The sequence below is a fragment of the Mizuhopecten yessoensis genome, unplaced genomic scaffold (assembly GCF_002113885.1).
Source record: "Mizuhopecten yessoensis strain PY_sf001 unplaced genomic scaffold, ASM211388v2 scaffold10441, whole genome shotgun sequence".
NCBI classification, from domain to species: Eukaryota; Metazoa; Mollusca; class Bivalvia; order Pectinida; family Pectinidae; genus Mizuhopecten; species Mizuhopecten yessoensis.
In genome coordinates this window covers 195,483-215,599 of record NW_018408548.1, presented here as the reverse complement: position 1 = coordinate 215,599, position 20,117 = coordinate 195,483, and the positions used below count along the sequence as shown (strand labels likewise).

At 36.8% G+C, this 20,117-nt stretch overlaps 1 protein-coding gene across 1 annotated transcript in view; it reads right to left on the bottom strand.

The window, feature by feature from the left end:
* Window positions 1-1,320: 1,320 nt before the first annotated feature.
* Window positions 1,321-20,117, bottom strand: part of LOC110460595 — a 39,138-nt gene continuing 20,341 nt past the window's right edge. The window contains exons 3-8 of the mRNA XM_021513582.1: window positions 12,023-12,318; window positions 10,283-10,429; window positions 9,530-9,867; window positions 7,514-8,767; window positions 6,519-6,750; window positions 1,321-6,025 (exon numbers count right to left, since the gene is read on the bottom strand). Of these exons, the coding sequence (XP_021369257.1) occupies window positions 5,564-6,025; window positions 6,519-6,750; window positions 7,514-8,767; window positions 9,530-9,867; window positions 10,283-10,429; window positions 12,023-12,318 (2,729 nt within the window). The 3' untranslated portion in view covers window positions 1,321-5,563. The remainder of the gene's footprint in view (window positions 6,026-6,518; window positions 6,751-7,513; window positions 8,768-9,529; window positions 9,868-10,282; window positions 10,430-12,022; window positions 12,319-20,117) is intronic.

Below are 20,117 nucleotides of genomic sequence, written 5' to 3'. Positions count from 1 at the left end.
AGACAGATGACCAGTGTAGGGTAGGCACACAAAGGTGTAAAATGTGTAGAGTTGTCCATAAAATCTATGTCGACTCGGCTGCCATGCTACTTTTCATGAAAGGGACATCATTTTCATTTACATATAAATTGAAACTTCTTGCTCAAAGGATTTCGGACAATGCCCTAACATTTGAAGACCAAATACGTGCGCTGGTTAAAAAGCAGATTCAATATTCGCGCTCTTCGACCACCTTTTCAGTACTTGAATGAATGAACGTACTTTTCCGCTATTATATAAAACTATTGTTAGAGTACCTTCTTTCAGCTTCAGACACGCAAAAGGTGATATAATATACAAGTATTTGAGATAACGAGTCTTGACCTTCCGAAAGACATCGTACCAGGGGACATTCCGAAAACCTATGCCCAGGGGCGGATGCAGGAATTTATTTAGGGTGTTGCACAAACTTAAAAAATGACTTAATTTACCCACAATTTTTCGCGCTTAGGAATTGACATTAAGGCTTGAAAGAACTTGAACTTGGCCTAAAGGTTGTATGCTATTTTCTGTCATCATATTAAAGGGATTAATTTATAGCTTTGATATGATGACAGAAAATAGGATAGAGCCTTTATGCAAATTCATAAGCGAAACAAAAGTGTGGCTATTTTTTTTTATTAGTTTGGGTAACACCCTAAATAAATTCCTGTACCACCCCAGTGTACCCACAACATTCAAATATTGAAATAAGAAAGAATACCCCCACCACCACCCCTTCGAGTAGCAAAATTATGGAATAGTCTTCCAGAGTGTGTGATATCGGCACAATTAAATACATTTAAAATCTCGATAAACATAGGATTAATAAGGAACTGAAATAAAATTACAAACCTAACATACTTTTGTTAAACATGTCCATAACATTTACAAGATATGTGTACAAAATATACTATATAATGTTTCTACAGGCATCAATCCTACTTGGAGATTAAATAAGTCTTAGGAAGAAAATAAAAATATAATAATTTTCCAACCTTTTCAGTTGCACAATTTTAAGGGATATTTTTTTATTTTTGAAATCTGAACATAACATGGTTTTTGACAAAACGTGTCTCCAGAACTTCAGAGATTATCCAGGTTTATTTCTCAGAGCCTATGGCACAAATTGATAAAACAATCTGCATGGGATTTCCTTTAGGTGTCTTTATCATGTCTCGTAGATGAAAGTTAGTGTTGGAAATAAACATTCAAAACAATTAACCAAATATATTTGATTAACGAAAGAATCAAGTTGTTAATCAGGTTGTCTGAATAAAAACAAACAAATCAAAACCAAAAACGAAAATAAACCCCAACAATATTGTTTTTACCGGTGAGTATTTTATTAAAACGAATCAATAATATGGAACAACAACACGCTTACATCTCTAATGTTTCAAGGTAAAATATAAAACGAACAGAAAGTGGATTATTATTCTGGTTCTGAAATACATTGTCATCTGCATAATTCACGATTTTGAGAATGTATTTTCAAGTTATCCATCCGATGGCGTATAGACAATATACTTAAATATCTATATTAAAAACGTAATATATCAGTATCATGTATTATATTCGAAATCAAATCAGTGTGTTTTTATTGAATTTGAATAATAATGCACGTTTAAAATAAAATAGAAACGAATTGGAATCATGATGAATATATATATATAGTCCGACACAAATGACCTGTGTTGTCAACCTTTCCGTTGAACACTGGCCGGTTACCTCCCTTGTGTAGGTATGCCCACCTGTTAGTTACAATGTCCAGGTGTGTCGAGTACAACATACCGGTTGTCAGTAATTTTGTCAGCTTAACATTACATTAAATGCGATAATATATCGTCGATATTTGTCATAGTTAATAATATATGTAAGTGATTTTTGAATTAAAAATGATTTTTTTCACAATAATGCCTAAATAATATTGTACTTGTGACAGGTTAATTTAGTTAAGCTTACTGTATCTGGTCCCTGGGTTTCATGTTTAATGCCATGACTGTACTGAAGCAGGGTACCAATATCGATAATTATAATATGCTAAGCGATGACAACCATTTATTCATTATAACTGTTTCGATCATGTCACAATCCTCAATGTTTTCCTTTTTTGAAATATCGGATAACTGTAACGTAATATAGATCTACCTTTTTTCCCTATTCGATCATCGACTCACCTGTAATCAGGATGGTAATCGAAGGTTAGTGTGACAGGCGATTGTAGTAGGATTATACCTATATCGTGATTTCAATGGTCATCAAATAATCTTGGAGAAAAAATAATAATAAAAAATACATATTTGGAACAAAATCAGAATGAAACAGCCGAGTATGTTATGTTATATAACCAAATGAACATGTATTTTGTGTGATCCTAACATGTCAAGTCGATTTTCATTAATCATTCAGATAATTTTCTGTGGAAAGGTATTTCATAAAAGAACACATTTCGCTGATCTGTCATGTATCATTCTCATTTATTACTATTGGAGAAATAACCAACGATTGTGGTGTGTTATAATAGAATACAGACTACAATGAGGAGGAACAATTTGGTAAAATTATTAACGAAGTCTTAATGATTGTTTTACCATCATTTTCGAATCCAAATCATTTGTTCTAATATAAAGATTATATAATACACGCACAGAAATGTCATATTTTTCATTCTAAAAACCAACTTAAAGTATTAGCTTCAGGACCCCCTATCCCGTTGCATTGTAGTTTTACGTATATATGGTAGCCTTACCTTAATATCGCGCTGGATATAACAATCTGAAGACCAGGGTCCGAATCCCGGTGTAGTCTTACTAATATTTTACACTAAGGACACTGGTGTTGATTTTTTATTTTGTTAATTTCACCTGTTTATTTTTTTCATACAAGTACCGCAGGGTATATGCTGATCTTTACAGAGGTGATTATCAAAGCTAGACAAACCAGTTACCAATACGTATACGTAGTTCCAGGTTTTGGCAGTGGTACAGGGATCCTTAAACCAAATAATTTCATCGTCATGTTGGCTTCTAAATTAGACCATCTGATCGAGTACGATAACTGCGTTATCATGGGAGATGTTTTGTCCGGCCTTTTACAAGATAGCTATTTTATGCCAGAACCATTGTCGACCTGACTAGAAAACATGTATAGGTATGGTATATTAAAACAATGAATTAACGTCCTCTCCCTGGTATCTCCAGACAATACACAGTTCAAAGGAGTGTGACGTATGTCAATTTCAATATCATTGTCGTGGCAAGAAACGAAATCGACATCAGGTTCTTTGAAATTAACACCTACATTTAAATATCATGTAAACAAACTAGAATTGTATACGCACTTGCAGCGTATTAATTTCTAGAAAGAAGTAAACAGTTCTGTATAAATAGTAAATTTGATTGCAAAGTATTATTATAACATGACACGAGTAAACATAATTAATTCAAGAATATCAAACAGTTTTCAGAAAATAATTGAGACTGCATTGCTCGGAAATCCGAAATGAACTTATAAGGGAAGTAACTCGGAAATAAAAAAACAAGAAAAGTTCAGAAGTTAAATCTCTTGGGTTTTTTTGATAGTATTCACATACATCACAACTACAATATTTTTACATAAGTATATCTGGCATCCTTGCCACATCATATGTGACTAATTGTGAATAATAAAATCACATGTTCCAAACATTTTTTCAAAATAATGTTCAATATTATTGCAATTATTAAAAAACCCTGATAACATTTGTTTAATATACCATATATAGCCAGGATGCTCTTAACTCAGCTTACATAGAAACGTTTTACATATTGCAAGTATACAGCCTGTCTAGGTATCTGTTATGAATTGCAAAGACAGTTGGTCTATTTCTCAGTTATGGAGAGAAATACAGGGACAACGCTCTATTTCTTAAAAGAGTGATGCACTGCATGAGACAAAGGGTATCATTTTCCACAATGCGCGTATCTATAGTGTGTGCTCGGGTTTATTCAAGGTTTGTTTTGGGAATGGACTGTGCTGCCAACGGCAGCTTTAAACTAAAATATGAGAGTGCAAAAAAAAAAAATTTTGAGAAAGAAAAAAAAAATTGATATCGTTTATACGGAAAAAGGGAAAAAAATGATTGTTCGGATATTTGGATAACACATACTGAACAGCATTATAACTCAAGCCAGTGTGTCTGGTAGTCCAAAATAACTGATCATCTCATTGCAATTATTTTGTAGACCTTCTCCGCCCTGTCCATATTTTTTAAAGGAAAAAGTCAGCTATCTCGAACTAGTTTCTCAAATATGACACCAAGTTGTAAATGATCCCTCTTTAGCATTTAACTCCATGAAAGCCTAGAAGGTGAAGGAGAAAGGCCACGTACGATTTAACTGGAAGACAAACAGCAAGACGGTATTACGCGTTTGACACTAGCAAGAGGTGTAGGACGGAGATGAATGAAATGATTCACAAAGGTTACGTAAAACATGAGTATCAAAATCAAATGTAATTTATTTGTAAGTTAAGCAAAATGAAATAAAATCTTAGTTAACAAATATATCAGACAGTTAACGAACAGATAATTACTTACATAAAACAAAGAGATTCTGAGAAACTTCCAAGCGCTTTCACTTCGTCATATGTTCGTCAGAATCTCTTTATTGAAGAAACAATGAAATTGAAAATGAAACATTCACGTATAAAGTAAAACAAAATCTCTGAAAAGGTAAAATGGGTTGTGTGATGAAAACGGTGTAGGTAAGATATTAAAATAAACGATGACTTATCATTTCAATTGTTTCAATTATTTGCAAATATATTAGTATAGGAAATAGATTAAAACGGACACTTGATTTCAATACGAAAGTGAGAAATAGTAAAAAATATATTTTTAACATATATAAAAGATCATTCTTTCAGGACGTACATAACAATTACCATACTTTTCTTCACAATGTTCTTATCTGGAAACTTTACTGACACATATATACGGTTCAGTTTATGGTATGTCAGCCTGTCACGATGTGAGTCAAAGCAGGTAATCCCGGGACTCTGAGATGTGACCTCCGAAGAAGAATTACAATTTGTTTGGTATTTTTCTGACTGAAAGACTTTGAGATGCTTTTCCGTTTTCTGTACTAAAAGACTTTGATATTTACGAAAGAAATATATCGATTCTATTTTTCCGCGTGCTGATTAGAATGTTGATAGTGAATTGTACTGTTACCAAAATTCTGAAAAATACAAAAATAAAAATACAAAAAATCATAGAATTTTTCCTCTTTCACAAAATCGCCACTACGCGGGGGTTGAACCCCCAGACTTGAACCCCCAGACCTCTGATTTATAAAGCATGGAGTTTAAAGCTTAAAGGTCATGAAATCACTTTTGTTAAAACGTTTGAGCAACATCACTAGTAATGTTTATAAAAATATTCTAGTTCTCTGTTCATTTTACAGAAAAAGAACTTGACAATGCCGGTGGAAGTTCTACCTGAACCTCTCGTGCTTGATGCCACTGTATACGGTAATGTGACAGGGCGCATATAGCTCATCATTCAGCGTTCCTCTTTCTCTCCAAACAAGCTATATTTTGTAGGGTTTTCTCGTACGATTTCCAAATTTTCCTGTCCAATGCACTCGAGTGCTTTTTGAATATCTCCAGCGCAGGGAAACATATCTTCCTTTGTCGGACTTAGGCAACTACGAATAAACTCTGCAGTTCCACATGATAACCGCTGCAAGTCATCTGCAGGATCAACCATTGTTAGAGGATCAACATTTTTGATGAAGTTCAGGAGCAGTGTTTCGCGATGAGACCGGAATGCCGTCACACCGAGCAGAAGTTCAAACACCAGAAGCCCGAGTCCGTACATGTCGGAAGCGTTGGAGTAGGTGCTTCCTCTTAGGACGTTTGGGGACAAATAAGCAAAATTGCCGACCAACTCCGTTTCTGAGGGTTGCACGAATTCTCTCGGCAAGCATCCTCCTACAAGTTTCACTTCCCCATCTCTGCTGACCTGTAAATAATAGAATAGCATTGATATAATATTGAATCTTCGTATAGCATAACGAAAACATGCATGAACCGAAATAGATAATATTATTTTCCACGACAAACGTAGATATTGGATCAGAAGAAGCGAGGTCTCATAGGTGATAACATAGTCTTTAATATAATATAAGCGTTTCTAAATATTACATTTAATTTTTAGTTATAATCACAATAAGCGCGGGTGTTTAGTTATGTAAACACCATTTCAATGCTCGTAGTAGCCGTATATCTTGTGTATAGCCGACCACATAAAGATTTTTTTTTTAAATGGTAATCGCATGTGCTTCATTATGTATCTACATTTATAACATTATATTTGCATGTAAATTATTTTCTCTGAATGTCATTTTCGATAGGTTTTCTGTTGTTTTAAAATACTGCTGGATAATTGAGTTAACAAATCGAACGTAAACACATTATGATATTATAAAGCTGATACGACGTGATAAATATCTCACAGTGACAGTGTCGAGACACAGTTCCATGTGCACCAGCTTATGTTTGTGGAGGTAACAGAGCCCATCAATTATCTGCTTGATGACGGTCAGCTTGTTACACTTAGTGCTACTTGGCCAGCAGGGTAGGCGCTCCGCCAAGGTGTACAGGTGGTCTTGAAAGATGAAGACTGGAGGTGGTGCATCCGAGTAGTGTATACCTTCCAAAACGGCCATAGTTTTTTCATTGAGGAATCTATAAGAAAAAAATCGTCACACGGTGTTCATTAAATGTACAGCAACATCGAGCAGAGATACACATGTTTTGAAAAAAGTGACAAATCGACATGCTATCCATTGCAAGAAATAGATGCTCTTACTATGTATGGTTTAGGCGTGTTTTGGCCCTCAAATGCATCAAAATTCAAAACCTTTATATGCTCTTTGTTTGAACATCTTTAATGTTGGATACTTCCCAAATACTATCATGAATATATTGATTTGTGGTTTTTAATTATTGTTGCCATGGTAACAAGGTTCAAATTTTCATAAATAAGAAACATTGAATATTCAGTGAATATTGTCATATTTTGCATAGGTTTTTCTCCTGGAAAATATAGAGCGCATGCTTGAAAAAAAATAATATCAAAAGGAAAATGTGTAGACACCACCTGTATTACATGTTTAAGAGAAATATAAAGTCTGTTCAAGAGTGCGCTCTATGGTAGAGTTATGAGGGAAAAACTAGGCGAAAACCTGTCAAAATTGACCTAATATTCAAATTTCATTAATTTATGCAAATATATTTATTGGTTACCATGGCAGCCGTAATTGAAAACACAAATAATTGATTACGTAATAGTATCGGGGAAGTATTCAAAATTATAGAAACAGTCATTTGAAATTTACAGTCATTTGAAAGTTCTATTGAAGAATTTTAATTTCGATGGATTTGGTGGTCAAAAAAGGCCCAGACTATATATAGTCCTTTGCATTTTGTTGAAAGATTAAATAGTTACCTCAGCTTGGCTACTTCATTGTAGGTCGTGTCTATGCGAGAGGATGGCAGATACATCTTCATAGTTATATCGCATTTGTTGCACTGCCCCCGCTTGACCACTGTCCACAATCCATTACGCCATTCTGATGTTGGTTTGTCGGCAGACTTTTTGAAAAAAGACGTGTGGAGAATCTCAGATGCTCTGAAGGACCTGGAGCGCCTGCGCCCATTTTCCACAGGAGTGCAGATATCAACTTCGCGCATATTCTTGACAGAAATGTAGCCCTTGTAGTAATGATCAAGACGTCGTTTAGTTCCCTCTAGACTTTTATTCAGATTTTCATACAGACCTTTGCTCTCTACTATATTCTTTTGAAAGGACAGAGCGCGATCTAGCAACATCTCGTTAGATTTGATAAGTGATGGGATGTTCCTCTCTATCTCAGCAAGTTGAGACATGGATCTCTCCAGCAGGTTAGAGATGATTTGTTGGAGGATATCTTCACCAGGTTGTTGCGGCTCCATCAATTCCTGGATGAATTTTTCTGTCTGCTCTCTTGCTATTTTTGAAGGGTTTTCTTTGTATTTCTTTTCCTTTTTTGCAAGAATATATTTGTCAATAAGTTTCGTTGACCTAATATTGTCTACAACATTCTGTACTGGGTGAAGCACCCTTGTTATGAGTTTCAACGGTGTTGCACGATCGCTCGATTGTTGCTCCGAAATGGATACCCTTGACATCCTCCTTAGAGTCAGCGGGTTTGAAATTGATCTTCGCAACTTTTCTCTTGTACAAGATTCTTTCGCGTTCATGCCATCTTCTATTTTCTTCATTTCGGCCTGCAGCAAGTTTAACTGGAATTTCATGACATTTGCTGTTCTTTCTTCAACGACAGCGATCTTTCCTTTTTCAGATTCCCATTCCTCAATGAGTCTTATTACTCTTTCAGCTATCTTCCAGCGCAGATTCATCTTCAAATAAGGCCAGCCTCTATCGTCCAACTGAGGTAATTCCTCTGGTAGCCACTTTGTCAGAGATATTTTCGAGTAGGGTTTCATCAGCTCTGGTCGGAATTCTTCGCATAATTCATTTGACGTTTGCTCAACATCCTCCTTCAATGAGTTAATAACGTCATAGGACTTGCTTTCCAATGTATGAAGTTTCTTTTTGATATCTTCAACTTTTTCAATCCTTTCTTTTTCCGACATGTTGACCTGAGCAAGCAAAGCCTGAAGTTGGAAGATAGATCTGGTGAACACTTCGTCCATCCACCTGTAATGGATAGACGATATAAAAAGGTGTTCACTCTGATGTTTTGTAATACATTGTCCTTCGGTTTTGAGTGATTTCAACAAGGTCATGTAACAATGATATATAATTTCTTTGTCAAATTATCAAAGTAAAAAAATATGCAACTAAAAGTTTCTTTATACCGTGGAAGTTTTAATTAATATAAAGACGCTAGTAATTCGGAAAATGTGATTATATTCCTCGAGTGTATGGGTGTGTACGTTTTAAATACATTTTGCTTCTATTTTGTTTCACAACTAAGAGGTACATGTATCAAGGACAAAGACAAAGTTGGTTATGAAAACTCTTTCGTCGATGTGATGGATTTGTGTTATGCATTAATTACTTTTGTTATTACATAATATACGTATAATCAGGGCTGTGATCAGTCCAAGCGTTCATGCTCGAATTAACGTTAGAAAACTAGCTGGGAAAGAAATATTTATATTCTTATAAAAAGAAATATGTCCTAACATTATTTCGACATTCCTGGATTTTTTTTTATAAGCAGTCTATTTTTCTTGCTAAGACAATGTGAGCAGAGGATGACAGAATACCATCTATAATCAGAAGGACGATTCACAGTTAGGACAAAACAAGGGTAACTTTAACATGAAACTCTTTCAAATAAGTTTGGATAACAGCGACGTTGGGGGTTGAACAGTTAAGTGATATAGTCGAAGCTGTGTTGGAAGTGAAGAGTAAGAATGTTATCAGTCGGACAGTCCGCGAGCTCCTACTTACTTGTAGGTCTGTTGTATCCGATGATCCATGGCATGGATATACATGTCTCGGAGGCATTCCAGGAACACTCGGTACAACTCCGGGATAAAGTCTGGATCACACTCAGCCTCCTTAATAGCGTATTCCGTCTTGAAGCGGATCACCTGAGAGGTCGCCAGGGACGGCCAACATTCTCGTAGGAGTTTGACGGTGTTATTAAAGACTAGATCCTGTTCACCTGACTTTACCAAGTCCCATCGGTTACACACAAACATCGCGCTCTTGGAGTCGAAATGTTCCAGTCTTTCTTGTTGGTTCATCTTTTGCTTGTCGATGACCATCTTCAGCAAGCATAGGAACTATAGATACATAAATGAAATAGTCTCATTAAAATTTAGAACAATTTCTATAGCTAGATATCCATACAAGCAATATTTCTGTAAGAGCTAAATGGCCATATCAACAACATCGACTGGAGCTAGAAACCTTAGCTGACGGTACGGGCAAGCAAAAATCAAAGGGGCTGGATGTGTTTAAACAAACACATTAAACGATTTTTAGGTGGCACTGCTTTTTAATCATTGTTTTTTGTATGACTATGCAATACATTCAAAGTAAACTACCTTTGTTTTAAAAAGCATTCACACGTGCATTTTTTCTACTTTTATGGCAATGGGTAACTTAAAAAAAATAAAAAATAAAAATATCAGGACATTTTCCCGAGCGTTTTCAGTTCTTGATGTTTTTATGATTTTATCTATCACTTGTTCTCACCCTGTCCTCGTCTACTCCTCCTGAATTGTCTGATTTGATGACGTAGATGTATCCCATAATTTCGTTCTCTCGAATGAAGTCGGCAATAACACTGTCCATAGCCTCATTTTCGCCTATTCCGGGTGAGTCGACGATCACAATACCACACTGTTTTAAAAAAGAACACAATATTTACAGCAACAGATAAAATATAAGAAACTTTGTAATCTGAAAAAAAGATGTATCGTTCAAGATCATTCAGCAAAATTATTCACAGAGTAAAAAGGATATGAAGGATGCACAGTTGATTGCACCGTATACATCAATAGATACAGGATCCCGTGTGAAAGGAATTTCGCTGCCTCCTACTGTATAGCTTTTGTGTCCTTCTAGGACTTGGTGATGCTAGGGTCTGGTGGATGCCAATGTAGACAAATTCACAATATTTACGGCTGGACAGAACATGCATAACACTAGAGGACACAACAAAAAGCCCTACAAAAAGAGTTTTAGAACAAAACTAAGAGGTAACGCCTTTTCAAACCGTGTGACTGAAAACTCTGGAACAATTTAACACCTGAAGTTGTAAACGTTCCATCATTGAATTCTTTTATATCAAGACTGAACAGCGCATGGAAGGGACACCCAGGCAAATTTAGCCCCGCATGCTACAGTTGGGGAGGTACAGATCGGGAGTATGTACCAGTTATACCAGTAGATACGTCAATAGTAGTCGTAGACTAATGGTATGACATCGACAATGTTGAGTTTTGAGTTAGGGGCCAAAAAAGTTGGAAACCCAAACTGTTTAAACTACTGAGGGGCTAGTCTCGTTCAACCAGACGCTTTATCACTTAGGCGTAGCTTGATCAGACAACAATAGTGTGGTTGAACGAGACTACTGAGGGGCAAGTGCGTAAAACCCCGTAGTTTATGAAATATTCTATCCTATCATGGGTTGATTATATAATTGTGAATGGTTTTTTTTCTGTCTGATCAAAATAATTCAGATGATGCTTTTCTGGACAATCCGCGGAGTGTTTTATCAGTTTTGCTGATAATTGCACTATTATGTGCACTTCCAAAGTAGAAAGCGGACTTTCGATACATTGTTTAATTTTATCATCGAAAATGAATATTTGTCCAAAAAGTTGGTTTTAACTTGAATATGATACTGTACAGTAAGATAACTCATTGATTTTATTTTTGTATATGTTTGAAATCAGTTCATGTATTTATTTTGAATTTAAAACCGATTCCTCACCATCGATAAAGAAAGCATATTTGTTTTATTCTCAAAAAATTATTATATTATAATATATTTCTGAAAACAGCGTCAGCCTTCTTTTCTAGCAGTAAAAACTATTTTTTCGACTTCTTTCAAAGATTTTGCATATTTTCTGTAAAATTATCATGTGATACAAAAAATAAATAAATAAAATAATTGGAAAACGTTTTGTGTTGTTAAAAAAATATTAATGAAAATTTGACATTGTGGGCAACCATTCAGAGTTATCCCGCTTTGACCGCAAATATAGGGTTCCCTTAAGCTTATAGCTTTGATATTCGACGTTTCCTGAAAATCATTCATATTTTGTATACCCTAAATCTTTAAAATTCGATGTTCCACGAAAGTATTTGATATTCAATATACCCTAAAAATCTTTTATTTTCGACGTACCTTGAAAATATTCGATATTTGACGCACCTTGAAAATATTTGATATTCGACACACTCTAAGACTCTTTGATAATAACATACCCTAAGAACCTCGCATGGCACTTGGAACCTTATCTCCTTGATATGTGACTGTGTCTGTCGTTTGTTTTCGTCCTTGATTCGTAACCGGTCCCAAAGGAACTCGTGTGCCCACTCCATATTGATGTTGTCGAATTTCTCTGTGGGGGTGCCACTCTCCTGATATACGATTTCCGCGTTCATTTTCTTTCCGTAGGATATGCGAGTTATCACTGAAGTGGAACTTCCGGTGAAGGATGGTAAGATTGGCTGTCCAAGTAGTAGATTAAGTAAACTCGACTTTCCAGCCGAAGTTTCGCCTGAAATATACAAACAAGCTTGTTGATTATTTGAACCATATAAGTATTAGTCATATCGTTCCGCGTAATACTAACCTATTCTGTAAGATTATGTAACCATTCTCCTCAGAAGAGCAATTTTGTTTCAAACTTTAGATGGATTTTCACCAGATTCGGTGTATGTTTGTATGGCCAGCCCAACTTTAATCATGACTGTAATGTTTGCTTTCTCAATGAAATTCGTTTATCATTTCTGCAATTTAGTTATTTTCAGGATTTTTTAAAATTTTGATTTTCACCAAATTTGACTTAAGGTTGTACAGTGCCCGGTTGTTATCATATAATACTGTTTTCACAACTTTTGTTTAGCGCCTTTTTAAACTTTAAGGAAATTACACTAAAGCTTTTGACAAGAATAACAGACACGCATATTTATCACAACCAGGATAGGATCTGTCTTACTCAAACACACGTTACTATGTCACCTTCTTTTGTACCTCCTTGTTTGTGAGTGTGCGCCTTTGTGGTTGTATGTGCTGGATGTTGTAAAAGTACTCTACATGTTAAATGTTCGTATTTCAAATATTTTATTTAAAGAGACGTACTACTTGATCAAGGTCATACAGATCGCATCTTGTCGTCTGGGAAATCCTATCCGCGATCTTTCGATCAATGGGTCCTCGCGCTAACAACTGTGCTCTGCAGCATCTTATTTGAAACATATATGGAACCTGTACGTATTAAACTACATTTAAGGCCCCTTCTACAATTATGATTTAGCGTTAACTTTCTTTTTCTTCTTAACAGAGTAATAGTCGATATAACTATATTTACAAGCTTGAATTCTGGCCCGCTGTAGGCAAAGACATTCCTCTGTGGTTTTGTTTGTTTGTTGAAACAGTAACCCCCTTACTTAATTTAGTCTAAGGTGTAACTGAAGCATCTTTGTGCCAGGGTACTTCTATTGGACATTGGTTAGAGCGATGTAGACACAATCTGAGGTCCAATGTTCGAATTCTTGTCTGGATCTGCTGACATTTTTACACTCAGAACATTGTTGATAATTATATCTGTATATTTCATCTTCATTGTTTTTTTTATAATAGAAGTTTCACAAGGTTTAGTTATTAATTTCAGAAACGATTTCTGATAGGTATAGCCATGCCAAACAATGGGGGTTTCCAGTGTTTAGTTATAGTTTTTGACAGTGGTACGGGGATCCTTAAATAAATACAAGAGGCATATGGGCCTTAACGGTCACCCGAGTTCTGATATAATTATACAGAGAGTTGATTTTTGTTTTTAAAGCATAAACAGAAATATTATTCAAAGTGACAAAAAGACAATAAAACCGTCGGAGCTTTCCGTGTAGGAAGATAATCGAACTATAGGGGAAAGAATACATGGTTTCACCAAAACATAAATATCAACCTAGCTATAATTATAATATCGGGTTTAGAAATCAACAACAATGCTAGTTAAACAAATCGGCAAATACACCTCTGTTGTGTAAATATGAATTGTACCCGGGGTGCATTCAGTGTGGCACTCCAATTGTTGTCGGTAATTCATGGTAACTAAAGCTATGTGCTAAAAAGGAAATACTATCCGTCCACCATTATGCAGTAGATTGGAGCCGGCAGTGTGTTTCACACCAACAATTAAAAAACCCATTATGCTTTGTGGATCAAACGGTTTTTTAAAACGATGGTTATTACGAGGAAATCCCACCTAGCTTGTTTCTCATGCTTACAGTGTACAAAAATCATGACAAACGCGTTCAAATTTCGAAGTACAAACAGCATTTAAAAATAAGTCTTTGTCCCTTCAGCGGAATACATGAGTGTTGGGAAACATGTGAAAAGTGTTATTATGTTATTTACGTAATTACAAGTGGATTAATACCTTTAATTGAAATACTCTAATAGTGGAATTAATAGTCATTGTCAAATATGTTAAGTTGTGTCGATAACAAACGAGAAACCTTATTGATTGCGATAAACTGTAGTCCAATTGGTAGCCTGGTTTTTAACACGTAATGTAATGTTATGACATATAGGCACCGTTTTCCCGTCACTGCGTTTCTGCTTAGACAAATATTTTTATTGATTTTACCTTGAACCATTGTATGTAATTAAAAATAAAAGTTGTTTGGCATTCTGCATCACTTAATTTATATCTAAATGACGTCATATTCGATATGGATTATCTTCCTTGTTCCACTTTGTGACCCCAAACAGCAACCAAAACAAAACTTCGTGTTACTACAACCTATTTGGCGTTACTTTAAGGGGGTTGTATAAAGGAGATATGATAAAACGAAAAAGGACATTGAATTATGTTTGAGATACGTGACATACCGATTTAAACGAAGAACATATTTTCTTAAGTCTTACTATAATATAAGGATCCCTGTCCCAATACTAGATGGAGTGTTTGGTATATACAACAACCTCCCCTTAATTTGGCCTTAGCTATTACTGTAGCACGGTCGGGCCAGGACACTCTCGCTGACGAAGTAGCTCATTTAGTTAGAGTTACTGACAGTATATAACAAAACGAGATTCGGAATCCGAATTCTAGTCTTGGCTTGCTATTCTCTTTTTTTACTCAGGACACTGTTGAATATATTTTGTTTATTTCAACTTAATCATTTTTCACCAAAGTCCCACAAGGTATTGTTTACAGCTATATAAAGCTACATTTGTATAAACAGTTTCGAGTTCGTAGCCACATTTTTGCAGTGGTACGGGGATCCTTAAGAACCAAAGTACTTCAAAATCATGGTTTTGTATACTATTTCAGTCGATTGTTCAAGAACAACTAGTTTATTTGTAAAACCACTAAAGTGTGGAAAGCCGAATAGTTCATTTCAGGAAGATTGCTACATGGATTGGCAGAAGAATTCCTTATACAAAGAGATCGCTCTTTCTCGACACATCTATAGAATAATACGTTACTGATCCTCTACCCACGCGCAATTTACAACTAAAGAAGAAAAAGAAACCCCAGTAACTTAAGAACCTGAAGTAAACATGTGGTCTGTTTTCACGAAACACTTAAACAGTATCTTTATTGAATTGTAAGTTACATTTTTGGCTTTTGTTGTTAATTGCGCGTGGGTAGAGGATGACTCACTTATTATTCTACAGCTAAGACGGGAAAGAAGAGCAAAATATACAAATTACATAGCTTGCAACTAATATCATTCAAGAACTCATATAATCAATAGACAATTTGCTACTCTGACCCTGTCTAGAGTACCGGGCTGTGTACCACTGCAACAGCGAAACCTTCTTTTTAAGAAGGAGAGATGGTGTAGTAAAAGAATATGCGAATATCGCTAGGCTAGGCTAGGCAAAGGTGCCGTTGGGCCCCGGATACTACTAGGCTAGGCTAGGCTAGGCTAGGCAAAGGTGCCGTTGGTCTGGAGTCCGAGGCCTGGACAGGAGCCCCGGATACTACTAGGCTAGGCTAGGCTAGGCTAGGCAAAGGTGCCGTTGGTCTGGAGTCCGAGGCCTGGACAGGAGCCCCGGATATTACTAGGCTAGGCAAAGGTGCCGTTGGTTGGGAGTCCGAGGCCCGGACAGGAGCCCCGGATATTACTAGGCTAGGCAAAGGTGCCGTTGGTTTGGAGTCCAAGGCCCGGACAGGAGTCCCGGATATTACTAGGCTAGGTAATTAGATTCCGTAGGTCCGATGCCCGGAATGGGTACGAATCATCAAATCATCTTCCTTCGTTACTTGTGTTTCTATGTCAGTATGAAAACAACAACCGCGACAACAACACAATGGAACATAAACACAAGTTGTAAAACTTCAGCAAATAAAGAACTTGAATATAGATAGAAAGGTTTAAGATATGGACTACCTGTCGTTATTGTATTGTGTGTTACATGATAAAATAGCTTATAGATATGAAAAATATATCGATTTAGGACAATATGGCTATTGTCCTAAATCGATATATCCAAAATGACATATACCAACTAAGGAAGATTGATGTTCTCCTTAAGGGAAAAGTCTAGTCATAGTCATTGCATATATATTGAACATATTTTAATCTAACTTCCTGGTACGTATATTATGAAATACCATCGAATCTTTTGTTGACCTAAGGTAAACGTGCTAGACACCTACTAACGTACTATGACTGAGGTACTCCTTACTGGACGTACAGCCAACTACAAGTACAGGTACTCCTTACTGGACGTACAGCCAACTACAAGTACAGATACTCCTTACTTGACGTAGAGACAACTTCAAGTACAGGTACTCCTTACTTGACGTACAGCCAGCTACAAGTACAGGTACTCCTTACTGGACGTACAGCCAACTACAAGTACAGATACTCCTTACTTGACGTAGAGACAACTTCAAGTACAGGTACTCCTTACTTGACGTACAGCCAACTACAAGTACAGGTACTCCTTACTGGACGTACCGCCAACTACAGGTACATGTACTCCTTACTGGACGTACAGCCAACTACAAGTACAGGTTCTCCTTACTGGACGTACAGCCAACTACAAGTACAGATACTCCTTACTTGACGTAGAGACAACTTCAAGTACAGGTACTCCTTACTTGACGTCCAGCCAACTACAAGTACAGGTACTCCTTACTGGACGTACATCCAACTACAAGTACAGGTACTCCTTACTTGACGTGCAGACAACTACAAGTACAGGTACTCCTTACTTGACGCACCGCCAACTACAAGTACAGGTACTCCTTACTTGACGAACAGACAACTACAAGTACAGGTACTCCTTACTTGACGTACAGCCACCTACAAGTACAGGTACTCCTTACTGGACGTACAACCAACTACAAGTACAGGTACTCCTTACTTGACGTGCAGACAACTACAAGTACAGGTACTCCTTACTTGACGAACAGACAACTACAAGTACAGGTACTCCTTACTGGACGTACAGCCAACTACAGGTACATGTACTCCTTACTGGACGTACCGCCAACTACAAGTACAGGTACTCCTTACTTGACGTACAGCCAACTACAAGTACAGGTACTCCTACTGGACGTACAGCCAACTACAAGTACAGGTACCCCTTACTTGACGTACCGCCAACTACAATTACAGGTACTCCTTACTTGACGTACAGATAACTACAGGTACAGGTACTCCTTACTGGACGTACCGCCAACTACAGGTACATGTACTCCTTACTGGACGTACCGCCAACTCCAAGTACAGGTACTCCTTACTGGACGTACAGCAAACTACAAGTACAGGTACTCCTTACTTGACGCACCGCCAACTACAAGTACAGGTACTCCTTACTGGACGTACAGCCACCTACTAATGGTTTATACACTGTAGGACCATTACTTTGATATGCTATAGTAAGCATATTTTTAATTACACTTTATAATTTTGCGAAAATTCAAAGAGCCATTGTAAAATTTCTGTATTTATCGCGGGCGCGGATAAAAACACGAGAACACGACCATTTCATGCATACTTAGGTAATTAAAGTGTCATTTATGACAACAATGTGGCCTTTTAATCTCCAAAACACGACCAACACCAGTCTATACAAATGTGAAGTTTCGGTATATTTAATCGTATTACACTTTGTGATCTGCCAACACTACCTAGACTTGAAAGCTTCCAACACTAAGCCATGTCCTTTTTCTTACAGTAAAAAAGTCCAACCTTTTGATTTTACATAATAAAGTAATACACAACTTTTATGATTCGTTTCACCCGGAGATGAAATATAACTCATTTCATACAACGTGAATAATTTAAAATTTGTTTTTATCGAAGTGACACTTTTTAAAAATTCATATCCTACATTATTAGCTATATAACTTACAGATGCATTCTTCTAACATCTAACTCTACGAAACCTAATTTACGTACAACATATTCCATGGTTTTTTCCTGAGCTCCTTGTGAGGTTTTCATTGGACGAGAGGACTAACATAATCACATGCTATTTTGTCTTCCTTGTTGGTATACTATCTACATATGCATGTCATATATCTAACATACTGGCCCCCAAAGGAAGCTTTATATTAATTAAAATATGGCACGTTCATAATATTTGAAATAAAAAAGACGTTATTGCTGTGTAATATCGTTCCCGGATACTGGCTTGAGATTAGTCATGTAAACGTCGATATAATTCAGTGAAGCGTAGCAACGTGCTCGGTTTACGGCGGGAGTTTTTCACGTGTACTGCGCAGTGTGTAAAGGACTCGTTTTTCTCTATCGGGTCACCGTATAAAGTCAATATAAGGAAAACTAATTGTTAGTTTGGTGTCTAAACCAAATCAGACATGACATGGCTTGATGACGTTAGACGTGAAAGGGCCATTTGCATAATATAGGGTGGAGATAGGCACGCCGAGGTCGCCCGGCGGTTCGGTGTGGCTAGAATGACCATATCCTGGCTTTGGAGCAGGTTTACAGCCACAGATTCGACGGCCGATCGTCCAAAGTCGGGGAGGGCGCCCATTACGTCACGTAGACAGGATAGCATTGAGCACCTCTGCGATCATAGATCAGTTGGACATAAGAGTGGGGAAACGACGTCAGAAGCCTAAAATGTTGGACCAGTTGGGGAGGGATTTACAGGAAGGGAGGCGGATAATCCTGATGGGGTCTATGACCCGGAGCATTGCTTCCATGCGACGTCGTTTTGAGGATGTGGTCAACGTCAGGGGTATTCAAGCGAAATTAATTTGTGTTCAAGTAGAAAATATAAGAGAAATTTCGCGCTAATAAATCACTTTTAAAACATCTCGTTTGAGTAATGAATCAATGAACATGTTTTAAGAGAAGATTTCCGCTAAGAGACCGTTTTGGAACCTTCCCGAAGGGGATGGTCGCTGAGTAGATGTCTGATTATCTGTAACATGGACCATTTAGACGTGTATGCCCCCCCCCCCCCCCCCCCCCCCAAAATAATTGAATCACGTACGTAATTAAAAACGTTAGCATGTTCCGACCATACAAACCTGTACTTATTCATGGATTCACGTGTAGATACATGTGATAACTATTCAATGTTCATTATATAGAACGATGCCATATCATTCTAACTGATCACTAGCATACAAAGCGCAAAGGACAGTCGGTGGCCGAATACAACACGAAACAATGGCTGTCATTTGATAACTAACATTTAGATTCAAATCTGATCAGATTTCACTATACACGTCATTTTTACATAGACTGAATCTGCTGGTGATATCAACCAAACTAGGATACTACGTGCAAAGGAACAACGCGTGAGGGGTCCCTGTACCACTGCCAACACCTGTAACTATGCATAGGAAACACGCATGACTATAGCTTTGATAAATCATCTGTTTAGAAAACCATACTTGGCGGGATTTGTATTAAAAAATAACAAATACAATAAAAAAAATTGTCATCAACAATAGTGTTCTGGGTGTAAACATTCAGCGGGTCTAGAACAGGATTCGTACCCTGGAACCCGGATCGATAAACTATCGCTCTAAGCAACTGGGCTGCCTTGTCAATTGAAGTACCCTGTCCCAATTTCGCTACAGTTATAACTAAATAAAGGGGAAGTCATTCTATATATCAAAACAAATCACAGTGGAACTCTTTAGCGATTGCCTGCAGCGGGACAGGAACTTTTAAAATTGATTGTCAGAAACGAAAATGTTTCAATTTTGTGTAAAGCCTTCCTGTATGTGACTACCATTATATATTTAGTTTGATTTGCTTAAAAATCTTGGAATTCGGCTCTGTGAATGCTAATCATAAATTGCATCATTTTTCTTTTATTGTAAATTCTGGTTATTTAGTCAGCTAC